This window comes from Pan paniscus, chromosome 6 (genome assembly GCF_029289425.2).
Source record: "Pan paniscus chromosome 6, NHGRI_mPanPan1-v2.0_pri, whole genome shotgun sequence".
Taxonomy (NCBI): domain Eukaryota; kingdom Metazoa; phylum Chordata; class Mammalia; order Primates; family Hominidae; genus Pan; species Pan paniscus.
The window spans coordinates 28,581,039-28,604,557 of NC_073255.2; the positions used below are offsets into that span (position 1 = coordinate 28,581,039).

Genomic DNA, 23,519 nt, shown 5'->3' on the forward strand with positions numbered 1-23,519 from the left:
TCCCAGCAACAGTGACTGCAACAAAAGTAAGGTAAATAGGTCTACAAAGCATTTGATTTCCTTATTAGAGAAAGTTTTTGTAGAGGAAATGCAAACAACTGCAATTCAGATCACATTATATAAGCTTGACAATTATTTAAACCTTATATAAAATTAAATCTAACCCTTACCACTACAAATCTGTAAGGAATCAGAAAAGGATTTATAGTACACAAGTCTTGATTACTGTTTCATTCCACTTTGATATCACTCTGAGCTAAAACAGCATTCTTCCAAGATTTAAAAGAAAAATAGATTTTATAAAAGGGATTCTTTTACATTATTATTGTTACTGACAGAAACAAGTTTTGCTTTTTTCCACTATAATTCGCTCTGATGAAAGAAATAATTCTCTCTCTTAACTCCTAACAAACGCTACATTTTCAAGACTAAGGGAATTACTGGTGGCATTCTTTCTCCTTGATCTAAACTATTTGTCTCTAAAATATGTCAAGTAAGCTTTTAAAGATTCAGGGAGGGGCAGCGTTGTGATTTTTTTCTCAGTAAATGTTGAGGTATCTCCTCTGGCTTCATTGCTTCACTGTGATCTTTTTCTTCCTCTTCTTTGTTATCTTCTTCCATTTTTTCATCCTCCTCTCTGTCTAGAGGCTGAGGAATAAGCTGATTACCCACAAATATGTACGTGTTAGTTCTCTGTTTAACTCTCTCTTTTTTTTTCCTTTTGGGTGGAGCCCTTTGCGGAATCCCCTTGGCCTGCATCTCATCATTTATGAAATTTCTAAGTGTGCGTCGAATGTAAATACAAGCCAAGCCCTGTGGATTCCTGACAGCACAGGGAGGGAGTCCCACAGAATCTGGTTTACCATTATCATTCTTACTTGGTTGCACAAGTGGAGCAAATGACACAACAAGGATATTTTTCCTTTCCCAAGTGTTTTGTCCAGTTCTGTGTTAACTGATCCTCTACAGGCATGTCTAATATGTCTCCAACTTTTAGTAATATTTTCATGTAGTTTTCATGGTCTTTCTGGACTCCAGCTCCACAGTAAATTCGATCATGCTGATGACTGTCAGATGCTATCTGGAGACAATTACTGACGACAAATGCAGGTTCACAGAACTCAAATCTTAGGAGTGGTTTTCTTTATAGGTGCATGTTGGAATATTTTCATCTTAAGATGGACAGATGATTTCGCTTACAGTGGGGGCTTGCCAACTTGCACATATAATTTTTTTGATAAGCGGCTAGGAGATCAGGGTGACCCAGCCTTGCCCTGTAACTTTCCTCTTAGATGGATAGTCTAGGTCTAGGAGCTGATTACTAAACCTATCACTATTTTTGATGAAGCTCTCCAGTTTTTCCTTGGCATATTCCACCGCATCTGAATGAGGCCAAATCCCATGGTTTACTCCAAAAGGATCTGTGGTGCAGCGGTTGGTCCGGCCCACTGCAGCGGTGAGCAGACCAGGTGCTGGGAGTTGGTGGGGTCTGTGGCAGCTGGACGCTGCCACCACAACAGCACAGTCACCGCCGCCGCCGAGGAGAGCGAATTGGTGGGGCAGGGGCCTATGTGTATGATTTTATATATGTTTTTTTGAGATGAGGTCTCTGTTGCCCATGCTGGAGTGCAGTGGTGTGATCATGGCTCACTGCAGCCTCAACCTATTGGGCTCAAGTGATCTTCCCACCTCAGCCTTCCAAGTAGCTGGGACTAAAGGCGTGTGCCACCATGCCCAGCTAATTTTTAAAGTTTTTGTAGAGATGGGGGCATCACTGTGTTGACCAGGCTGGTCTTGAACTCCTGGGCTCAATCAGTTTTCCCACCTTAGCCTCCCAAAGTGCTGAGATTCATGGTGTGAATCACTGTGCCGAACCTGTACGTATTCTTGACACGAGTCCTTTGTCTTTTATATGTATTGCTAGTTTCTTTTAGTCTGTGGCCTACCTACTCATTTTCTTGGTATTATTTGAAATTTATTAATTTTTTCTTTTTGGTATGTGCATTCTGCTTCCCATTTAAGACCACTATACTTACCCCAAGATCATAGATATATTTGTGTGTGTGTGTGTTTCTCTGAAAGTTTTTACCTTTTGCATTTAGGACTGGGGTGACCTCCAGTAAATTTTTTGATTATAATATGAGGTAAGAGATAAACTTCAATATTTTTCCATTTGGATATCCAGTTATACCATCACTGTTTATTGAAAAGACCATCTTTGCTGAATTGTATTGGCATGTTTGTTTTAAATCAAGTGACTATATATGAATATTAATCATCTTTTTCAATATAATAGGTAACTGTAATCTTGAGTGCATCAGATTCTCTGCCGAGAATTTACCCTGGGACATTTCTAAAAGTAGACAAATATGTTTGTACAAAGATATTCATTGGCAGCTAGTAGGCAAAACTGGAGATTAACTAAATGTCCTTTATATAATACAATAGTAGTAGTAATTATAATAGTATTTACTTCCTTTGTGAGGTAGTGCCAGATATTCTAAGCATTTTGTGTGTGCTAACTCATTTAATGTTCACAGCATCCTTATGAGACAGGTGTTACTTTTTACACCTTTTTTGAAATTCAGGCATAGCCAGGATAACTTTATGAAAGTCACTAGCTAATTAATGGTAGATCAAGTATAGAAACCCAGAGAACCTATCTCCTTAACTGTTGCCCTGCTTAGAAAAATGAACAAATTGTGGTAGAGCCTTATTTTTTTCTTTTTCTTTTTCTTTTAATTGGCAAACATTCCTCAATTTTTTTCTCCTTCCCTTTCCTCTTTTCTTTCTTTCTTTTTTTTTATTATATTTTAAGTTCTAGGGTGCATGTGCACAACGTGCAGGTTCGTTACATATGTATACATGTGCCATGTTGGTGTGCTGCACCCGTTAACTCATCATTTACATTAGGTATATCTCCTAATGCTATCCCTCCCCCCTCCCCCCACCCCACGACAGGCCCCAGTGTGTGATGTTCCCCACCTTGTATCCAAGTGTTCTCATTGTTCATTTCCCACCTATGAGTGAGAACATGCGGTGTTTGGTTTTCTGTCCTTGTGATAGTTTACTCAGAATGATGGTTTCTGGCTTCATCCACGTCCCTACAAAGGACATGAACTCATCCTTTTTTATGGCTGCATAGTATTCCATGGTGTATATGTGCCACATTTTCTTAATCCAGTCTATCATTGATGGACATATGGGTTGGTTCCAAGTCTTTGCTGTTGCGAATAGTGCCGCAGTAAACATATGTGTGCATGTGTCTTTATAGCAGCATGATTTATAATCCTTTGGGTATATGCCCAGTAATGGGATGGCTGGGTCAAATGGTATTTCTAGTTGTAGATCCTTGAGGAATCGCCACACTGTCTTCCACAATGGTTGAACTAGTTTACAGTCCCACCAACAATGTAAAAGTGTTCCTATTTCTCCACATCCTCTCCACCATCTGTTGTTTCCTGACTTTTTAATGATCACCATTCTAACTGGTGTGAGATGGTATCTCATTGTGGTTTTGATTTGCATTTTTCTGATGGCCAGTGATGATGAGCATTTTTTCACGTGTCTGTTGGCTGCATAAATGTCTTCTTTTGAGAAGTGTCTGTTCATATCCTTTGCCCACTTTGATGGGGTTGTTTGATTTTTTCTTGTAAATTTGTTTAAGTTCTTTGTAGATTCTGTTTATTAGCCCTTTGTCAGATGGGTAGATTGTAAAAATTTTCTCCCATTCTTTAGGTTGCCTGTTCACTCTGACGGTAGTTATTTTGCTGTGCAGAAGCTCTTTAGTTTAATTAGATCCCATTTGTCAATTTTGACTTTCGTTGCCATTGCTTTTGGTGTTTTAGTCATGAAGTCTTTGCCCATGTCTGTGTCCTGAATGGTATTGCCTAGGTTTTCTTCTAGGGTTTTTATGGTTTTAGGTCTAACATTTAAGTCTTTAATCCATCTTGTATTAATTTTTGTGTAAGGTGTAAGGAAGGGATCCAGTTTCAGCTTTCTACCTACGGCTAGCCAGTGGTCCCAGCACCATTTATTAAATAGGGAATCCTTTCCCCATTTCTTGTTTTTGTCAGGTTTGTCAAAGATCAGATGGTTTTAGATGTGTGGTATCATTTCTGAGGGCTCTATTCTGTTCCATTGTTCTATATCTCTGTTTTGGTACCAGTCCCATGCTGTTTTGGTTACTGTAGCCTTGTAGTATAGTTTGAAGTCAGGTAGTGTGATGCCTCCAGCTTTGTTCTTTTTGCTTAGGATTGTCTTGGCAGTGCAGGCTCTTTTTTGGTTCCATATGAACTTTAAAGTAGTTTTTTCCAATTCTGTGAAGAAAGTCATTGGTAGCTTGATGGGGATGGCATTGAATCTATCAATTACTTTGGACAGTATGGCCATATTCACGATATTGATTCTTCCTACCCATGAGCATGGAACGTTCTTCCATTTGTTTGTGTCCTCTTTTATTTCGTTGAGCAGTGGTTTGTAGTTCTCCTTGAAGAGGTCCTTCACATCCCTTGTAAGTTGGATTCCTAGGTATTTTATTCTTTTTGTAGCAGTTGTGAATAGGAGTTCACTCATGATTTGGCTCTGTGTTTGTCTGTTATTGGTGTATAGGAATGCTTGTGATTTTTGCACATTGATTTTGTATCCTGAGACTTTGCTGAAGTTGCTAATCAGCTTAAGGAGATTTTGGGCTGAGACGATGGGGTTTTCTAAATATACAATCATGTCATCTACAAACAGGGACAGTTTGACTTCCTCTTTTGCTAATTGAATACTCTTTATTTCTTTCTCCTGCCTGATTGCCCTGGCCAGAACTTCGAACACTGTGTTGAATAGGAGTGGTGAGAGAGGTCATCCCTGTCTTGTGCCAGTTTTCAAAGGGAATGCTTCCAGTTTTTGCCCATTCAGTATGATATTAGCTGTGGGTTTGTCATAGAAGCTCTTATTATTTTGAGATACGTTCCTTCAGTACCTAGTTTATTGAGAGTTTTTAGCATAAAGGGCTGTTGAATTTTGTTAAAGGCCTTTTCTGCATCTATCGAGATAATCATGTGGTTTTTGTCTTTGGTTCTGTTTATATGATGGACTATGTTTATTGATATGGGTATGTTGAACCAGCCTTGCATCTTGGGGGATGAAGCCAACGTGATCGTGGTGGATAAGCTTTTTGACATGCTGCTGGATTCGGTTTGCCAGTATTTTATTGAGGATTTTTGCATGGTTGTTCATCAGGGATATTGGTCTAAAATTCTCTTTTTTTGTTGTGTCTCTGCTAGGCTTCGGTATCAGGATGATGTTGGTTTCCTAAAATGAATTAGGGACGATTCCCTCTTTTTCTGTTGTTTGGAATTGTTTCAGAAAGAATGGTACCAGCTTCTCTTTGTATTTCTGGTAGAATTTGGCTATGAATCCGTCTGGTCCTGGACTTTTTTTTAGTTGGTAGGCTATTAATTATTGTCTCAATTTCAGAACCTGTTATTGGTCTATTCAGGGATTCAGCTTCTTCCTGGTTTAGTCTTGGGAGGGTGTATCTGTCCAGGAATTTATCCATTTCTTCTAGATTTTCTAGTTTATTTGCGTAGAGGTGTTTATAGTATTCTCTGATGGTAGTTTGTATTTCTGTGGGATCGGTGGTGATATCCCCTTTATCATTTTTTATTGCATCTATTTGATTCTTCTCTCTTTTCTTCTTTATTAGTCTTGCTAGCAGTCTATCAATTTTGTTGATCTTTTCGAAAAACCAGCTCCTGGATTCATTGATTTTTTGAAGAGCTTTTTGTGTCTCTATTTTCTTCAGTTCTGCTCTGATCTTAGTTATTTCTTGCTTTCTGCTAGGTTTTGAATGTGTTTGAGAGACAGTTTGTTATAATTTCTGTTCTGTTACATTTGCTGAGGAGTGCTTTGCTTCCAACTATGTGGTTAATTTTGGAATAAGTGTGATGTGGTGCTGAGAATAATGTATATCTGTTGATTTGAGGTGGAGAGTTCTGTGGATGTCTATTAGGTCCGCTTGGTGCAGAGCTGAGTTCAATTCCTGTATATCCTTGTTAACTTTCTGTCTCATTGATCTGTCTAATGTTGACAGTGGGGTGTTAAAGTCTCCCATTATTATTGTGTGGGAGTCTAAGTCTCTTTGTAGGTCTCTAAGGACTTGCTTTATGAATCTGGGTGCTCCTGTATTGGGTGCATATATATTTAGGATAGTTAGCTCTTCTTATTGAATTGATCCCTTTACCAGTATGTAATGGCCTTCTTTGTCTCTTTTGATCTTTGTTGGTTTAAATTCTGTTTTATCAGAGACTAGGATTGCAACCCCTGCCTTTTTTTTTGTTTTCCATTTGCTTGGTAGATCTTGCTCCATCACTTTATTTTGAGCCTGTGTGTGTGTCTGCACGTGAGATGGGTCTCCTGAATACAGCACACTGATGGGTCTTGACTGTTTTTATTATTATTATTTTTTGAGATGGAGTCTCGCTCTGTTGCCCAGGCTAGAGTGCAGTGGTGTGATCTCAGCTCACTGCAAGTTCAGCCTCCCACTTTCACGCCATTCTCCTGCCTCAGCCTCCCTAGTAACTGGGACTACAGGTGCCTGCTAACACGCCCAGCTAATTTTTTGTATTTTTAGTAGAGATGGAGTTTCTCCGTGTTAGCCAGGAAGGTCTCGATCTCCTGACCTCGTGATCTGCCTGCCTCGGCCTCCCAAAGTGTTGGGATTACAGGCGTGAGCCACTGCACCCACCCGGGTCTTGACTCTTTATCCAGTTTACCAGTCTGTGTCTTTTAATTGTATTGGAGCATTTAGCCTATTTACATTTAAGGTGAATATTGTTATGTGTGAATTTGATCCTGTCATTATGATGTTAGCTGGTTATTTTGCTCGTTAGTTGATGCAGTTTCTTCCTAGTATTAGTGGTCTTTACAATTTGTCATGTTTTTGCAGTGGTTGGTACCGATTGTTCCTTTCCATGTTTAGTGCTTGCTTCAGGAGCTCTTGTAAGGCAGGCCTGGTGGTGACAGAATCTCTCAGCATTTGTTTGTCTGTAAAGGATTTTATTTCTCCTTCACTTATGAAGCTTAGTTTGGCTGGATATGAAATTCTGAGTTGAAAATTCTTTTCTTTAAGAATGTTGAATATTGGCCCCCACTCCCTTCTGGCTTGTAGAGTTTCTGCCGAGAGATCTGCTGTTAGTCTGATGGGCTTCCCTTTGTGGGTAACCCAACCTTTCTCTGTGGCTGCCGTTAACATTTTTTCCTTCATTTCAACTTTGGTGAATCTGACAATTATGTGTCTTGGAGTTGCTCCTCTCGAGGAGTATCTTTGTGGCATTCTGTGTATTTCCTGAATTTGAATGTTGGCCTGCTTTGCTAGGTTGGGGAATTTCTCCTGGATAATATCCTGAAGAATGTTTTCCAACTTGGTTCTATTCACCCTGTCACTTTGAGGTACACCAGTCACACATAGATTTGGTCTTTTCACATAGTCCCATATTTCTGGAGGCTTTGTTTGTTTCTTTTTACTCTTTTCTCTCTAAACTTCTCTTCTTGCTTCATTTCATTCATTTGATCTTCAATCAGTGATACCCTTTCTTCCACTTGATCAAATCAGCTACTGAAGCTTGTGCATGCGTCACGTAGTTCTCGTGCCATGGTTCTCAGCTCCATCAGGTCATTAAGGACTTCTCTACACTGTTTATTCTAGTTAGCCATTCGTCTAATTTTTTTCAAGGTTTTTAGCTTCTTTGCAGTGGGTTTGAACATCCTCCTTTAGCTTGGAGAAGTTTGTTATTACCAGTCGTCTGAAGCCTTCTTATCTCAACTCGTCAAAGTCATTCTCCATCCAGCTTTGTTCCATTGCTGGCGAGGAGCTGCGTTCTTTTGGAGGAGAAGAGGCGCTCTGATTTTTAGAATTTTCAGCTTTTCTGCTTTGGTCTCTCCTCATCTTTGTGGTTTTATCTACTTTTTGTCTTTGATGATGGTGACGTACAGATGGGGTTTTGGTGTGGATGTCCTTTCTGTTTGTTAGTTTTCCTTCTAACAGTCAGGACCTTCACGTCCTCAGCTGCAGGTCTGTTGGAGTTTGCTGGAGGTCCACTCCAGACCCTGTTTGCCTGGGTATCACCAGCGGAGGCTGCAGAACAGCAAATATTGCAGAACGGCAGATGTTGCTGCCTGATTGTTCTTCTGGAAGCTTTGTCTCAGAGGGGCACCTGGCTGCATGAGGTGTCAGTCTGCCCCTACTGGGGGGTGCCTCCCAGTTAGGCTACTCGGGGGTCAGGGACCCCCTTGAGGAAACAGTCTGTCTGTTCTCAGATCTCAAAGTCTGTGCTGGGAGAACCACTACTCTCTTCAAAGCTGTCAGACAGGGACGTTTAAGTCTGCAGAAGTTTCTGCTGCCTTTTGTTCAGCTATGCCCTGCCTCCAGAGGTGGAGTCTGCAGAGGCAGGCAGGCCTCCTTGAGCTGTGGTGGGCCCCACCCAGTTCAAGCTTCCCGGAGGCTTTGTTTACCTACTTAAGCCTCAGCAGTGGCGGACGCCCCTCCCGCAGCCTCGCCGCCGCCTTGCGGTTCATCTGAGACTGCTGTGCTAGCAGTGAGCGAGGCTCCGTGGGCATGGGACCCTCGGAGCCAGGCGTGGGATATAATCTCCTCGTGTGCTGTTGGCTAAGGCTATTGGAAAAGTGCAGTATTAGGGTGAGAGTGTCCCAAATTTCCCGGTACCATCTGTCATGGCTTCCCTTTGCTAGGAAAGGGAATTCTCTGACCCCTTGCACTTCCTGGGTGAGGCGATACCCGCCCTGCTCCGTGGGCTGCACCCACTGTCTGACAAGCCCCAGTGAGATGAACCTGGTACCTCAGTTGGAAATGCAGAAATTACCCGTCTTCTGCGTCGCTCACACTGGGAGCTTCAGACTGGAGCTGTTCCTATTCGGCCATCTTGGAACCTCTCTCTCCTCTTTTCTTTATAAATCTTGATTTTACTTTTATTTGCTCAAACAATCTAATGCCAATTCTCCTTTCTATATTAATGGAGAATGAGCATGCAGATAAGTGTCTCTATATGATTCCTTGACAGATTTCTTTCAGAGACTATGTTTATGAAAATTAGCCCGTCTGAGACCCATCATTGGAGCCAACTCATTCCTCAATTTTTAAAATTTTTTTTATGGGGGGGATTACAGGTGTGAGCCACTGTGCCTGACCTATGACTGTGTTTAATATTGTTATAAATTAAGACATACTCCTTTTCTTCTATTGAATATAAAATTAATTACCTTATCAAAAATTTAAACGTGTCAGTAATTAAGTGATTAATCAGCTACTTCTGATTGTTCATAAATGGATTATACTTTGTCAGTTTTCCTTAGTGATCTAAATGGTTCTCTCCCTCTGCCACCAGGTAGGAGGGTCATAGGCTATGAATAGTGGAGTTGTGGGAGGAGAAGATTGGGCCCAGGCACAATGAGAGTGAATATATAGTTTTCACTATGTCATGAGAACAGATAAGTCTATCTGGGATAGATTTACATGTTTTGGTGGTTGTATTACACTAACAGAGCCGCAAACTTCAGATTCTTCACTTTGTTGAGTACTGTTATACCTAGGCGAGTTAGAGAAACCCCACACTCTGAGACGAATTAAGAGTCCTTTATTTAAGCTGGCGGCCAAAGAGACGGCTAACGCTCAAAATTCTCTCGGCCCGGAGGAAGGGGCTTGATTAACTTTCATACCTGGGTTTAGGAAGGGGAGGGGAACTCAAATGCAATAATTCTACAGAAGTAAAAACATGCAAGAATCAAAAGAAGCAAATGGTTACAGAGAGATAAATAATTTAAAAGACAAATGGTTACAAAAAGCAAGGTACCAGGTGCAGGGCTCTAAATCCTTCATTATAATTAGATATAAATACTATGCTGGACAGGAACTCAAGGCTTTATGTTGTTATCTCTTTGAAAAAAATCCTGGGAACTTCATACATTGTTTGTGCCAGTACCTTATCAGTTAATTGGGCTCCTTTGAAATGCTGAGGCTCTGCTTACACAGGTCAACTCCTTGCGGAAGGAGGTTGGGTAAGGAGCCCTTAGTGTCTTGTAAATTAAGGGGTCAATTGGAGTTTGTCCGGCTTTCCCAGCTAGAGAGAGTCTTACTTGAGAAGCAAGGCTAGTTGATTAAAGAGACAAACAGGACAAAATTTAAAGTAGCGAGTTAGAGTAAAAACAAGGTTAGGCATTACAGTACCAGCTCTATTCTTGGACACAAGTGTTCCCAGCCTTGCCTCACCTGGTTTGCAATAAACCATTGCATATCTGTCGCTTACCTTATACCAAATTATTAATCATATTGTGATGTTATTACAAAGCCTTAATTAAAGATGATGCAGTCTTTTGCAGGGATTGAAATTGGTTAGGACTGTTGATTGTCAGCTATTTTTGCTACTTACCCCTGTTTTCTTACCAGGGTTGAGAGAGAGTACCATACTATTACTGCTCTCTCTTGCCCTTTAGTTGTTTAATGTTAGCTGAAGAAACCGGAGTTAATTATGAATTGAATACACTTATCCTTTGTAGCTTTTGAATTGTTATTTATTTATTTGTTTGTCTGAATTTATGTGTACTTTATTGTTTTGGTGAATAGGTTTGGTGTTTAGGTTTCATAAAATAAATCTGTGGATTTGTCCTAGTTCAGAGTGATACATTGAAATTAATTTTATAATCCGTAACTTAAAGCAGTATTCTTCAGCCATTTTTCTCATTATTCCCTCCTAAGGAGCATTTTTAGACCTGTTTTCTCCCTAATGGCCTAATGGGCCTTCTCCCCTTCAGATATTTTAATACTACAGATATACAGTATGTAATAACTATGTTATCAGTAGGGTTGAACTTTGGAGGGCTACAGACCATTGTAGTATTTAAGATTTCCAACTCTCCATAAGGACCACTTTTATTCCCCTTAGGGATATTGCCCCAGTTGAGAATGTATGATTTAAAGCTGTTAAGGCCAGGCATGGGGGCTCATGCCCGTAATCCCAGCACTTTGGGAGGCCGAGGCAGGAGGATTGGTTGAGGCCAGGAGTTCAAAACCAGTCTTGGGCAACATAGTGAGACCCTGTTTCTACAAAAATAAAAAAAATAAAAAAAGCTAGGTATGGTATGTGTGCCTGTAGCCCCAGATATTTGGGAGGCTGAAGTGGGAGGATTGTGTGAGCCCAGAAGTTTGAGGCTACAGTGAGCTATGATCATGCCACTGCACTCCAGCCTGGACAACAGAGTAAAACCTTATCTCAAAAAAAGTAGTTATCAGCCTGCAGTGATTTTTGTATCCTTCCCAATCCAATCATGGCTTACTTCATTTTTGTTACTGTAAAGAAATACCTGAGACTGGGTAATTTATAAAGAAAAGAGGTTTATTTGGCTCATGGTTCTGTAGGCTGTACAAAAAGCATAGCTCCAACATAGTATAGTTGAGAGTTAGACTTAAGTGGCATGTACTTCGCATGTTGATGTTTTAAAAAAATTGTACCAATTATGTCTTCAGACATTAAAATAGTATGATTTTAAGTGTTTGTTGCCTGTGTCTTCTAAAAAAAAGTCTTTTTGCTTTTTATACAACTCTAACAAGGGACTCAGGGTGCTTCCACAAATATTAGAAGGTGAAGAGGAGCCAGTGTCTGTAGATTACATGGTGAGAGAGGAAGCAAAGGGAGGAAGAGGTGCCAGGCTCTTTTCAACAACCAGTTCTCTTAGGAACTATGAGTGAAAACTCATTCACTTCCACGAGAATGGCACCAAGCCATTTTTAGGCATCTGCCTCTACTATCCAGTCACCTCCTACCAGGCCCCCCTCCAACATTGGGAATCAGATTTTAACATGAGATTTGGTGGATGATATCCAAATGATATCCATCTAAATCATAGACACCTTCAGGAGACATTTGACAGTGTTTGGAGACGTTTTTGCTTGTCACAACTGGAAGTGGTGCTACTGGCATCTAGTGTCTAGAGGCCAGAAGGGATGTTGGTAAATATCTTACTATGCACAGGACAGAGGACAGCCCCACTCTGCCACTCAACACAGACTCATCCAGTCCCAAGTGCCAGTAGTGCTAAGGCTACTTTGAAGTTTGAGAAAATGAAAGCCAGCCTGGGCAATATGGTGAGACCTTGCCTCTACAAAAAAAAAAACAAAAAACAAAACTTAGCCCAGGCGTGGTGGTGCGTGCCCATGTTCCCAGCTACCGTGGGGACTGAGGTGGGAGGATCACTTGAGCTTGGAGAGGTTGAGTCAGCAGAGAGCCATGACTGCTGCACTGCACTCCAGGCCTGGCGACAGAATGAGACCCTGTCTCAAAAAAAAAAAGAAAAGAAAATGATTGAAAGTACATAAATTTTCTCTTTATTCTTTTATTAAACATCATTCAATTGAGATATAAAATAAAGTACAGTATTAAAGATATTATCTAATTTAGTTTTATCTACTTAATAGGACTTATGTCCTTATACGTAAAGTAAAAAGTATGAAATCTTTCTTGCTTGGTAGGAAATATGAATTCCACTATAGTTGAGAGTTAGACTTACGTGGCATGTACTTGCCATGTTTATGTTAAAAAAATTATACCAATTATCGCCTCAGATATTATAATAGTGTGATTTTAAGTGTTTGATCCTTGTGCCTTAAAAACTTTTTTTTTTGCTTTTTATACCCCTCCCTCCTCGTTTTGGAGATTCAGAATAGCATAATGAACTCTGAAGTCAGAAGTTTGAATCTGGGTTCTGCAGTTTACTAGTTTATGTCTTTGGATACATAGTGGTATAAACAAAGTACCTGCCTGATAGGATTGTGAGAATTAAATGAGTTATATATAAAGTACTTATTGACATATAAGAAGAGCTTAAATGCTGACCTTTATTCTGATCTGTTCACCATGCTTTAAATGCCAAGTAATTTTGCTTTCTTTTCTCTTTGTAGATTTATGGTGGATTATTTTCTGAAGATCAGTGTTGGTACAGATGCAAAGTACTGAAAATCATCAGCGTTGAAAAGGCAGGAAATTAAGTGTTCAGTTTTTTTTTTGCTTTAAGAAATATTTATTGTGGTTCAAAAATTTGATGCTTATTTAGGCCTTCATTGCTTATTCATAGTACTGATACCTGGTTCAGTGATTAAAACACAGAAGAAATTAATTGCTAAAAAACATGTTGTTTTATAATCACTTCAGATTATTCAAGAATCGATTATATAATATGTAGGTTATTTTTGGTGACTAGTTCTTTTTACCTCAGTTCTTTTTTTTTTTTTTGAGATGGAGTCTTTCTGTGTCGTCCAGGCTGGAGTGCAGTGGTACGATCTTGGCTCACTGCAACCTCTGCCTCCTAGGTTCAAGCTATTCTCCTGCCTCAGCCTCCCAAGTAGCTGGGATTACAGGCACCCACCAACACATTGGCTAATTTTTGTATTTTTAGTAGAGACGGGGTTTCACCATGTTTGTCGGGCTGGTCGAACTTCTGACCTCAGGTGATCCGTCCGCCTCAGCCTCCGAAAGTGCTGGGATTACAGGAGTGAGCCACTGTGCCCAGCCTACCTCAGATCTTAATAATTATATTTGGTTCTTGAGTAACTTTTAAATGTTCATTTTATTAAGCTTTATAAGTAGGAGAAGAACATTTTGATTGATTCTTCTGAAGTTAGGTATATCTTTTATTTAGTTGATGTGAATATTGTTAATAATAATGATTGGCTTGCCACTTTCTTATGCCTGGGTTAAATGTGGTGAGTTTTCTTTGTGTTAAGCTTTTTTTTTTTTTTTTTTTTTTTTTTTTTTACATTGTGAATTTGTGGAGGATTTTTAAGAGGATTTAGGGAGACAGAATTCTGAATAGCTGTTTGGTGACAGTTGCATATTGCAGGCTGTGTGAAAGCACCTCTGTAAGATTTCCTTTGGTGTTTTTTCTACACCTGCTTTCTGTGCTTAAAATTATAATATGTATGTTTTTACTGAACCTGGGAAAGTGGTTCAGGATAAAAGAGAATAAGTTAAAAATATGTATGTTTCAGAAATATTTTCTTTGGTGTAATAAGATGCTAAGATGTGACAATTTGATTAATATTCTGAATAGCTTGGTTTAAAAAAATTTCATTTTTTGCTGTCATAGATAATGGTTTATTTTAGTGGAATGGAACTTTCTAATTGACCTTTCTCCCATAATTTGACAACTGGAGATGATATTTTACATATGTTTTTCAGTTGGCTTTAATTTTTTAAATTAAAGGGCAGCATGATGTTTGACCTTGTAATAACTATTTTTCTTTTTTACTTTTTAAACAGATGTAGAGCTGGAGGTAAGGGTGGTGAATCTGATTAGTTTACATGGTCTACCTGGAGTGAGTTTAATTGTGTCAAAGGAAGTTTGATAACTTTGCCTTTCTTTTCAGATTTTATTCCTTCCAACTTGAAATTGAATTGAATGTTGATTGATTTTAACATTAGGAGAAACAGGAGAGGGCTGTAAGCTTCATAGGCTGATGTTTATTTAAAATATCAACTGTCTAAAAACAAAAAGCACCCTAATGAGAAATGGTACTGTTGGAATTTAACTAGTAACAAGTAAAGAAATCACTGTAATTTCATGGACTGTGGATTTGTTTTTATTTTGAAGATATTATTAGAAATCTGTTTCTGAATGTATTTTGTCATTTTGAGATAAGAATGCTATTTTGATATACAGGTCATTAACAGAGAGCAGCAAATTGGTGGTTTCTTTGGAAATATTTAATCTGGGGTCAGTATTCGTATTTGTCTCTTATTTTTTCCAGTGTCTGGTGAGGTACATTGACTATGGAAATACTGAAATTCTAAATCGATCTGATATAGTTGAAATTCCTTTGGAGCTGCAGTTTTCTAGTGTTGCCAAAAAGTATAAACTTTGGGGACTACACATTCCTTCTGATCAAGAAGTTACCCAGTTTGATCAGGCAAGTCACGTATTTTAAATATTTTTGCTAATGGAAGTAAAACTATGTGCTTGAAACAAAATGTAGGTGTAGTTAAATCTTACTTTAATATAGAAGTCTGTATAAATTAGTGAAAAATAGGAATTAGAAAGCAATTATATATTTATGCTCATCTTTGCTAGGTAAACATTGAACAGATAAGAATGACATACACATATATAATATATGTAAATAGTTTCTTCTGATGTAAATGTTTAAAAAGATAGTCTCTTTTTGTTTTTTTTTTTTTTGAGACAGAGTCTGACTCTGTTGCCCAGGCTGGAGTGCAGTAGCATGATCTCGGCTCACTGCAACCTCTGCCTCCCAGGTTCAAGCAATTCTTCTGTCTCAGCCTCCCGAATAGCTGGATTACAGGCCTGTGCCACCATGTCCAGCTAATTTTTGTATTTTTGGTAGAGTTGGGGTTTTACCATGTTGGCCAGGCTGGTCTCGAACTCCTGACCCCAGGTGATCCGCCCACCTTGGCCTCCCAAAGTGCTGGGATTACAAGCATGAGCCACTGCGCCCAGCCAAGGATAGTCTCTAATATGATGGAGAAAATAATGAATACAGTTATTTCTATAATTGTTTTGGGAAAGTATTTATTAAATAAAAGTGATCTTTACCTAGTCCTGGCCATAAATACCACAAATTTGAAATTAATGGGGTTATAATTAATCAGATTGTATTATTTTGGCAGAGGCTCATACTGTTTGATGTAATAATTGGCAGTGGATGTTTTGCTTATGTGGATTCTAGTTTATATTACTTTCCATTGAATTTTGGGTTGGTAACCTAATTCTGGAAGACGTTCGATAATTTCAGGGGTAGTCTTACAGGAATTCTACCTCTTTTAAAATCTGTTATACAAAGATGATTCTTTTGGTAAATGGTAATGCTGGTGAGAGATACTACATTGGAAAGTAATCAGGTTTGTAATTCTTATTTATAATAGCAGCTCAAGTAGCTCATGTGGAAAACAGTTTAATCATTGTAAGCATTATAAAGAAATTAATTAAAATTGCCTCTATTTTTCTTTGAGAATCTTGTAGGTGTGTTGGATATAGTTTTGTCTGCTATGTAGTTACTTATAAAAAACATTTCTGTACATGAAACTCAGGCTTTCATAAACATGAAATATAGATATTATAAAATTACACCACAAGTTTCTGGCTTAAAATCTAAAGTTTGTTACTTTCTTCTTTAATATAAATGCTTTGACCAAGGTTGGGGAGGCTTGTTTTGGATTTCTTGCATGCATAAAACTCTAAAATCTTGTTTACGGACCTTAGAATATTATCTGCTCTCACTTCGTTTTACATATAGGGAAATTGTAGTCTAGAATAATTAAATGACTTCAAGTCGTGAAGCTAATTAGGGAAGAGCTAGGCCTAGAACTCAAGTCTATTGTTCTTTTCATAGTAAAATGCACAGATTTATGTTGATTGAAACACACATGAATCACGGGGGAAAAAGACATTTAAAAAAGTTAATTTTAGAACTGAATTAATAAACTGCAGCTGAGAATGTTTTTGTATGTTTCAAAGGTTCTTTATATATGGTACTGTATATAAACATTTATATATATATATATATATATTTTTTTTTTTTTTTTGGTTGAGGATTGAAGTCTTGCTCTGTTGCCCAGGCTGGAGTGCAATGGCATGATCTCGGCTCACTGCAACCTCCGCCTCTTGGGTTCAAGCGATTCTCCTGCCTCAGTCTCCTGATAGCTGGAATTACAGGCACCAGCCACCACGCATGGCTAATTTTTGTATTTTTAGTAGAGGTGGGGTTTCACCATGTTGGCCAGGCTGGTCTTGAACTCCTGACTTCAAGAGATCCCCTTGTCTCTGCCTTCCAAAGTGCTGGGATTACAGGCATGAGCCACCCGGCTAAACATTTGTATTTGGATGCTTGCTTCAGTAAAAAGATCATTGATTAGAGTTAAGCTAATTGGCACACAATGTTTTCTGGAAAAAAATGAGCTATTCTTGAATAACTCTGCTTAGAAAGTCCGTGTTTAGTTATTAATTCTCAGCCCAAAGCTCAACTCTAATCTTCTATATGAAGTCTTTGCTAATACCCACTTACCCGGTCCTCTGTGGTGTTTTAGTCACTTCGTATATAAAGCCTATAAAGTTGTGATTTTTTCCTCCCCTACAAGCTTAGTGAGTTTGGTAGAGATAAGTATTCACTTTTCTGTGCCTAATTTCCCTGCCAGGTAGGTGTTAGATGAGCATTAGTTTATCTAACATTTGAATAAATAGATGAACAGCAGGGATTCAGTAACAACACAAATACCTCCTTCCTTTCCCTTTTCCAGAAGGTGTCCTGGGCACTGAAATTCCTTCACATTTTTTTAACTAACACTTTCACGCTATGCTGCAGCACAGTCAGAATTGATACTCAGAATGGTAGTTTGCTGAAGATCGAGAGAATATTACATTACTATTCCTACATGCCTGACTTTAAAAATTATATGTAGAGTAAGGGAATGAGAGCTAGAGCTTGGAATTTGTGTTTAACAATTTAAAGGCCTTTTAGCTTGTTTTCTAATATATACAGGCAGAATTCAGAGGAATAAAGTAGAAAGGAAGTGATCCTTTCTTGTTTCTGAATGAAGCTTACTAGTTTGGAAAACAGAATGAAATATATTTCTAAAAAGTGACATTCATCTTTTTTAGTGATTGAAAGCCTTATGTTCTAAACCAATGACCAGATTTATTTTAAAAAGTTAAGTTTTGCCCAGTGTGGTGGCTCATGCCTGTAAGCCCAGCATTTTCGGAGGCTGAAGTGGGTGGATGGCTTGAGTCCAGGAGTTTGAGACCAGCTTGGGCAACATGGCAAAACCCTGTCTGTATAAAAAATACAAAAAAATTAGCTGGGCATGGTGGCGCATGCCTGTAGTCCCAGCTACTCAGGAGGCTGAGGTGGGAGGATTGCTTGAGCTTGAGGGGTCAAGGCTGTGAGACCCTGTCTGAAAAAAAAAGAAAAAAGTTAAGTTTTGTACCTTTTAAATGCCTAAATATATTTTTTAAGTGCAGGTATATATCTCCAGCTCATAAGGGTTAGTGGAAAATATATTTCTTATGATAAAAATTAAATGTTTATATGTATTATATATAAAGAGAAAACATACATATTTTTGGTATAGTATTAAAACACCCATGTATCATATACTCTGTCATTCTTTTTGTTAGTTGGAACTGAGGAAGACTCAGATTTTATTTCAAGTTCAGGGTTCTGTGTTTATGATTATATATGATTCAGGGAGAATCTGTTTGAACCACTTCATACTAATTGTGATTGGTGACTGTAACTAAAATGAATTTGAATTCAGAGAGAAATCTAAAATTAGATTTCTGCATAAAAATTCTATGCAAGGAGTAATGGACCTTTAGAACATTCAGCTTTAGGTAATTGAAACTTTTGTAGACAATAGGTTATTTCCATTTGAATTCACGTATTGCCCAAAGACAGGGTTTCTTGAAATATTAATAATTCCACATATACAAGCAATAATTTTCAAAGACTTCCTAGGGGCAGAAGTTGTTCTTGAATTTTAGATAGACTTTTGATAATAAGAGTTGAAACCAAGGGTTTTTATGTGAAAGAGGTTAACTGGAAAACTACATCTAATTGATTAAAATCCTAACATATATTTCAGTTAGTTATATTTTGAGGTTGTTAGCTTTGCCTGCTTGATCCCATTTGATTGGTGATAACTTCTGGACTGTATTTGTTATTTATTTTGATATTCTTGGTGAATTCAAACCTCTTGATATAATGTGTGTATTTCTGAATTTTATGCCTTGAAAAATTTATAAAACCTGTGTTTTTGTTAACCTTAAGTATTTTCTTATAGGAATTTTATGCCTTGAAAAATTTATAAAACCTGCGTGTTTGTTAACCTAAAGTATTTTCGTGTTTTGTGGATTTAAAAAATTATTTTTTCAGCTAGGCACAGGGTGTGTGCCTGTAATCACAGCTACTTAGGAGGCTGAAGTGGGAGGATTGCTTGGGCCCAGGAGTTCAAGACCAGCTTGAGCAAACATAGCAAGACCCCATCTAAAAAATTCTTTGTTTTTTTTTTTTGGGTAGTGATAGTTGGTGATTCTTGAGCATATGTAGTTTGAGTCTCCTTCTCTGCCCCTTCAGATGCATCCTTCTAGGCCCAGGTATCCTCAACTTGTTGTTAAAATAAATGTGTCAGCTGGGTGCGGTGGCTCACGCCTGTAATCCCAGCTCTTTGGGAGACCGAGGTGGGCGGATCACGAGGTCGGGAGATCGAGACCATCCTGGCTAACATGGTGAAACCCCATCTCTACTACAAAAAATTAGCTGGTCATGGTGGTGGGTGCCTGTAGTCCCAGCTACTTGGGAGGCTGAGGCAGGAGAATGGTGTGAACCTGGGAGATGGAGCTTGCAGTGAGCCGAGATAGCGCCACTGCACTCCCGCCTGGGCGACAAAGCCAGACTCCATTCAAAAAATAAAAAAATTAAAAAAAAATGTGTCCCAATGAAATAATTTTTTTTGTAATCCTATGTATTTCATACATTTAAAAACATTCTGAGAAAAAGTCCAAAGATTTCATCTGACTGATAAAGGAGCCCCATGGCCACAAAAAGGTTAAGAATTCCTACATTGGTCTCAATTTTACCCTCTATACTACTGTGTAGTTGAAGAGAAAATAGTTCTTAAAAATGTTATTTAGTTTCTTGAACCTTGACTTCCCCACACCCCCTATTTCTTTTAAAAATGTGACCGGTTTGTATTTTGTGGTTTTTAGTGTGTTTTTACACTCTTGTTTGTCTGATTATTACAGGTATGATGTCTTATTTGGTTTGCTTTGTTTGCATAAACTATATTGTTTTTCATATTTATAGAGTGGGAATGTAGCTAAAAATACAGCTCCACCTTCTAAGAGAGATACGTTTCGTCAGATGATGTCCCTATTTCAAGGAAGTTGTGAACCAGTAAATTTGAGCTGTACCTACCCATTTTGTGTTTTAAATTTATGCTTTATATATTGCAAAAAAGAATACTTACTTTTAATTTCCTTTATAGTATGCACAGGGTGAAATTCAGGAAAATAACCTAGAGAAATTTGGGAAGAGCAGTTAGATTGTGTCAAAGTAATTTTAGTAATTACAGTTTTATGGAGGAGTAGATAAGTTCTTATTAAAATTAAGTCTCAATATGTTCCAATCCCAAATATGTTTTAGGTATATCTTTGCTTAGTTCTATTGATAGATATTCCGTAGCTCAAAGTTAGCAAGCACCTAATTTCTCATATGCCAGTTGTACAGTTGTAGCCCTTTTAAGCAAAAGTCTATTTAAGAGAGTTTTGAATGTAGAAGGCCAGGCGCGGTGGCTCACCCCTGTAATCCCAGCACTTTGGGAGGCCGAGGTGGGCGGATCACTTGAGGTTAGGAGTTTGAGACCAGCTCAACTGACACGGTGAAACCCCATCTCTACTAAAAATACAAAAATTAGGCAGGTGTGGTGGTGTGTGCCAGTAGTCCCGGTTACTGGGGAGGCTGAGGCAGGAGAATCGCTTGAACCGGGGAGGCAGAGGTTGCAATGAGCCGAGATTGTGCCACTGCACTCCAGCCTGTGCGACAGAGTGAGATTCTGTCTCAAAAAAGAAGAAAAACAAAGTTTTGAATATGTATTTGTGACACCTCACATTTTATAATTTCAGTTTGTTGATTTTTAAAGAATTTGTTCGTATTTTGTGCTTTCGGTTTGTGGCTTTTTTTGCTTCTGCTCGTCTTGCTTTAAAACCAGAGTTCCTGACTCTGCCTCTAAAACTTTTAAAGTTTTGTAAAATCGAGTACCTTTTCTAGATATCAGAGATTCATTTTTATGCGTTATTGCTTTTCAGGAGACCATTATATTTAGTTGGGGCCAAAGTAATCAATGTAATCTGCTGGGTTAAAAAAAACTATTCTAGGATATTTACTTAGTATACATTTTTAGATTTATAAAGGTGGCTGCCTATACAAGTATTTAGCGCTACTTGATTTTAGCAAGTGTGTAATTGGAATACATTCATATACGTGGAGATGCATATTTGCATATTATAGCCAACAGCAAAGTAATATAGAAATTTTAGAATGAAGAAATATGATGCTTGGAAAAAATGGGTAGGAACAAAATAAGGGAAGAGAAACATGTTGGTGTAGCTGGTTTATGTTTTCTTCTTTCTTAGGGCACAACCTTTTTGGGGAGCTTGATTTTTGAAAAGGAAATAAAAATGAGAATTAAAGCAACCTCTGAAGATGGAACAGTTATTGCTCAGGCTGAGTATGGCAGTGTGGATATAGGGGAAGAGGTGCTTAAGAAAGGATTTGCAGAGAAATGCAGACTTGCTTCCAGAACTGACATCTGTGAGGAAAAAAAATTGGATCCTGGTCAACTTGTTCTCAGGAACCTCAAAAGCCCCATTCCTTTGTGGGGGCATAGATCAAACCAGTCAACCTTCAGCAGGCCCAAGGGGCACTTAAGTGAGAAAATGACTCTTGACTTGAAGGATGAAAATGATGCAGGCAATCTTATAACATTTCCAAAGTAAGAATTTAGTCTTCACTAATTTCTAATTGATGGTAGAGGTCCCTGTCATAGTAGAATAGAAGTTAAGGCTTATGCTTTTGGAATCCTTTACTGTGTCAGTAATTTTAAGGGATGATGCTGATATTTCTGTTTTTCTCAAATGTATTCCTCTCTGCTTTAGCAGGGATATTTTCATTAAAAGCTATTTTGTAAGAAAAATAATTCCTGAATTATTTTAAAGTTTACATACCAACTTTTCATGCCAACTATTTGGAATACACTTATCAAAAATAAAAATCTGCTCCTAAATCTGAATTATTCAGGCAAAGTCAGAATTTCAGATAAGATTTGAAGTTCTTCCTATGGCTTTAGGAATATTTTAAAGAGTTTCAGGAAATTGCCTTTACTTTTTTAATAAAAGTGAGGCTCTTTCTTCTTCTTGTGAAAACTTGTGATGGAGTTTGATTATTCCAAATACTTTACTTTTTAGATAATTTTAAATCATCAACTTGAAGCAGAAATCCAGATTTGATATTTATGTGTATCAAAACATTCTTCTATATCATGGTCCAAGCCATGATGCTGTATCTTGGATGACATAGCTGTTTGATGGGATCTCATCAGTGCTTTAGGAGCTAAACTGTCAAATGGGGGTGGGAGGCGGTGGACGGGGGGACCACAGGGGATCACAGGACGGGGGGATCACGGGGGGGGATCACAGGAGGGATTGGAAAAAAACTAATACAGAAATGCTTTTTACTTTGTTCTCTGTAGTTGATAGTGCTATGAAGAAGTTGGAATATATTTTTTTTTGAGAATTAGAGGCATTATTGAATTACAACTTCAGTTATAAAATCTTGTTTGTATTAAATTATTTTTTAATATTATGAACTAGATAAATATTTTAGTTTTCAAAATTAACTTTCAGATATATTGTGGCATAAAAGGACCAAGATAACTTAGATTTGTTTTCTGTGTCAGCCTTATACAGTTTGTTTGTCAAAATAAATGAATTTGTTTTTATAGGGAAAGTTTGGCTGTTGGTGACTTTAATTTAGGGTCTAACGTCAGCCTGGAAAAAATTAAGCAGGACCAGAAACTGATTGAAGAAAATGAAAAACTTAAAACAGAGAAGGACGCTCTTCTCGAAAGTTATAAGGCGTTAGAATTGAAAGTAGAGCAGATTGCCCAGGAGCTGCAGGTATGTTCAGTGGCTTAAGGTGAAGAGTGTCCAACTGGGAAATCTGTGTACTCATCTGCTGCTATTTATTTTTCTGTCACTTTCCTTTCCTTCCCCACCTCATTCTCTCCTTTGCTAATCCCTGTATTTGTTTATAGGTGAATTTTTTTTCATATACTCCAGACTAATCATCTTTGGATTTCACTGGATGTTTGCAAATTTAATAATTTCTCGTTTACGTTTCCCTTTATGTTCTAAAAACTTTTCAACTAAGGCAATTTTCAAACATTCTAAAAGGAGAGAGACTTGAATAATTAATTCTCATGTGCCCATCACCCAGTTTTTACAATTATAACATATGGCCAATCTTTTTAAAAATTTACACTTCCTGGATTATTTTAGAAGAAGTCCCATTCATATTATTTCATAGTCTTCAGTATGTATGACTAATAGAAAAGGACTTTAAAAAACCATAATAATACTATTCATACTTAAAAGTAAACAATAATTCCTTAATATTATTTATATCCAGGCAGTATTCAAATTTGCCATATTGTGTCATGAATGCCACATGATTGTAGGCATGTTGATTGTAGTTTTCTCCAATCAGAATCCCAGTTAGGCACATACATTGCATTTTGGTTGATATTTCTCTTAAATTGCTTTAATCTGTTTCCTTGTGTTGCTTAACTGGATTCTTGATCTCCACGTGTGTCTTCTTTTATGGTAATCAGGTCTCCAGATTTGCTCAGATTTTAGTTCAGAAATTTTTCCCCCCCAGGGATACAGTGTGATAA

General features: G+C 38.0%; 1 protein-coding gene and 1 pseudogene across 4 annotated transcripts in view; one reads left to right on the forward strand and one right to left on the reverse strand.

Annotated features, from left to right (window-relative positions):
• The window catches only part of STK31 (serine/threonine kinase 31), a 128,994-nt gene that overhangs the window by 10,838 nt on the left and 94,637 nt on the right, over positions 1-23,519 (forward strand). For all 4 annotated transcript variants that reach the window (XM_008960039.5, XM_063605647.1, XM_055115782.2 and 1 more), the window contains exons 5-8: positions 12,962-13,036; positions 14,807-14,965; positions 21,202-21,560; positions 22,569-22,743. In XM_008960039.5, coding sequence (XP_008958287.1) covers positions 12,962-13,036; positions 14,807-14,965; positions 21,202-21,560; positions 22,569-22,743 — 768 coding nt within the window. The remainder of the gene's footprint in view (positions 1-12,961; positions 13,037-14,806; positions 14,966-21,201; positions 21,561-22,568; positions 22,744-23,519) is intronic.
• Positions 470-10,226, reverse strand: LOC103784332 (protein-L-isoaspartate O-methyltransferase domain-containing protein 1-like; annotated as a pseudogene).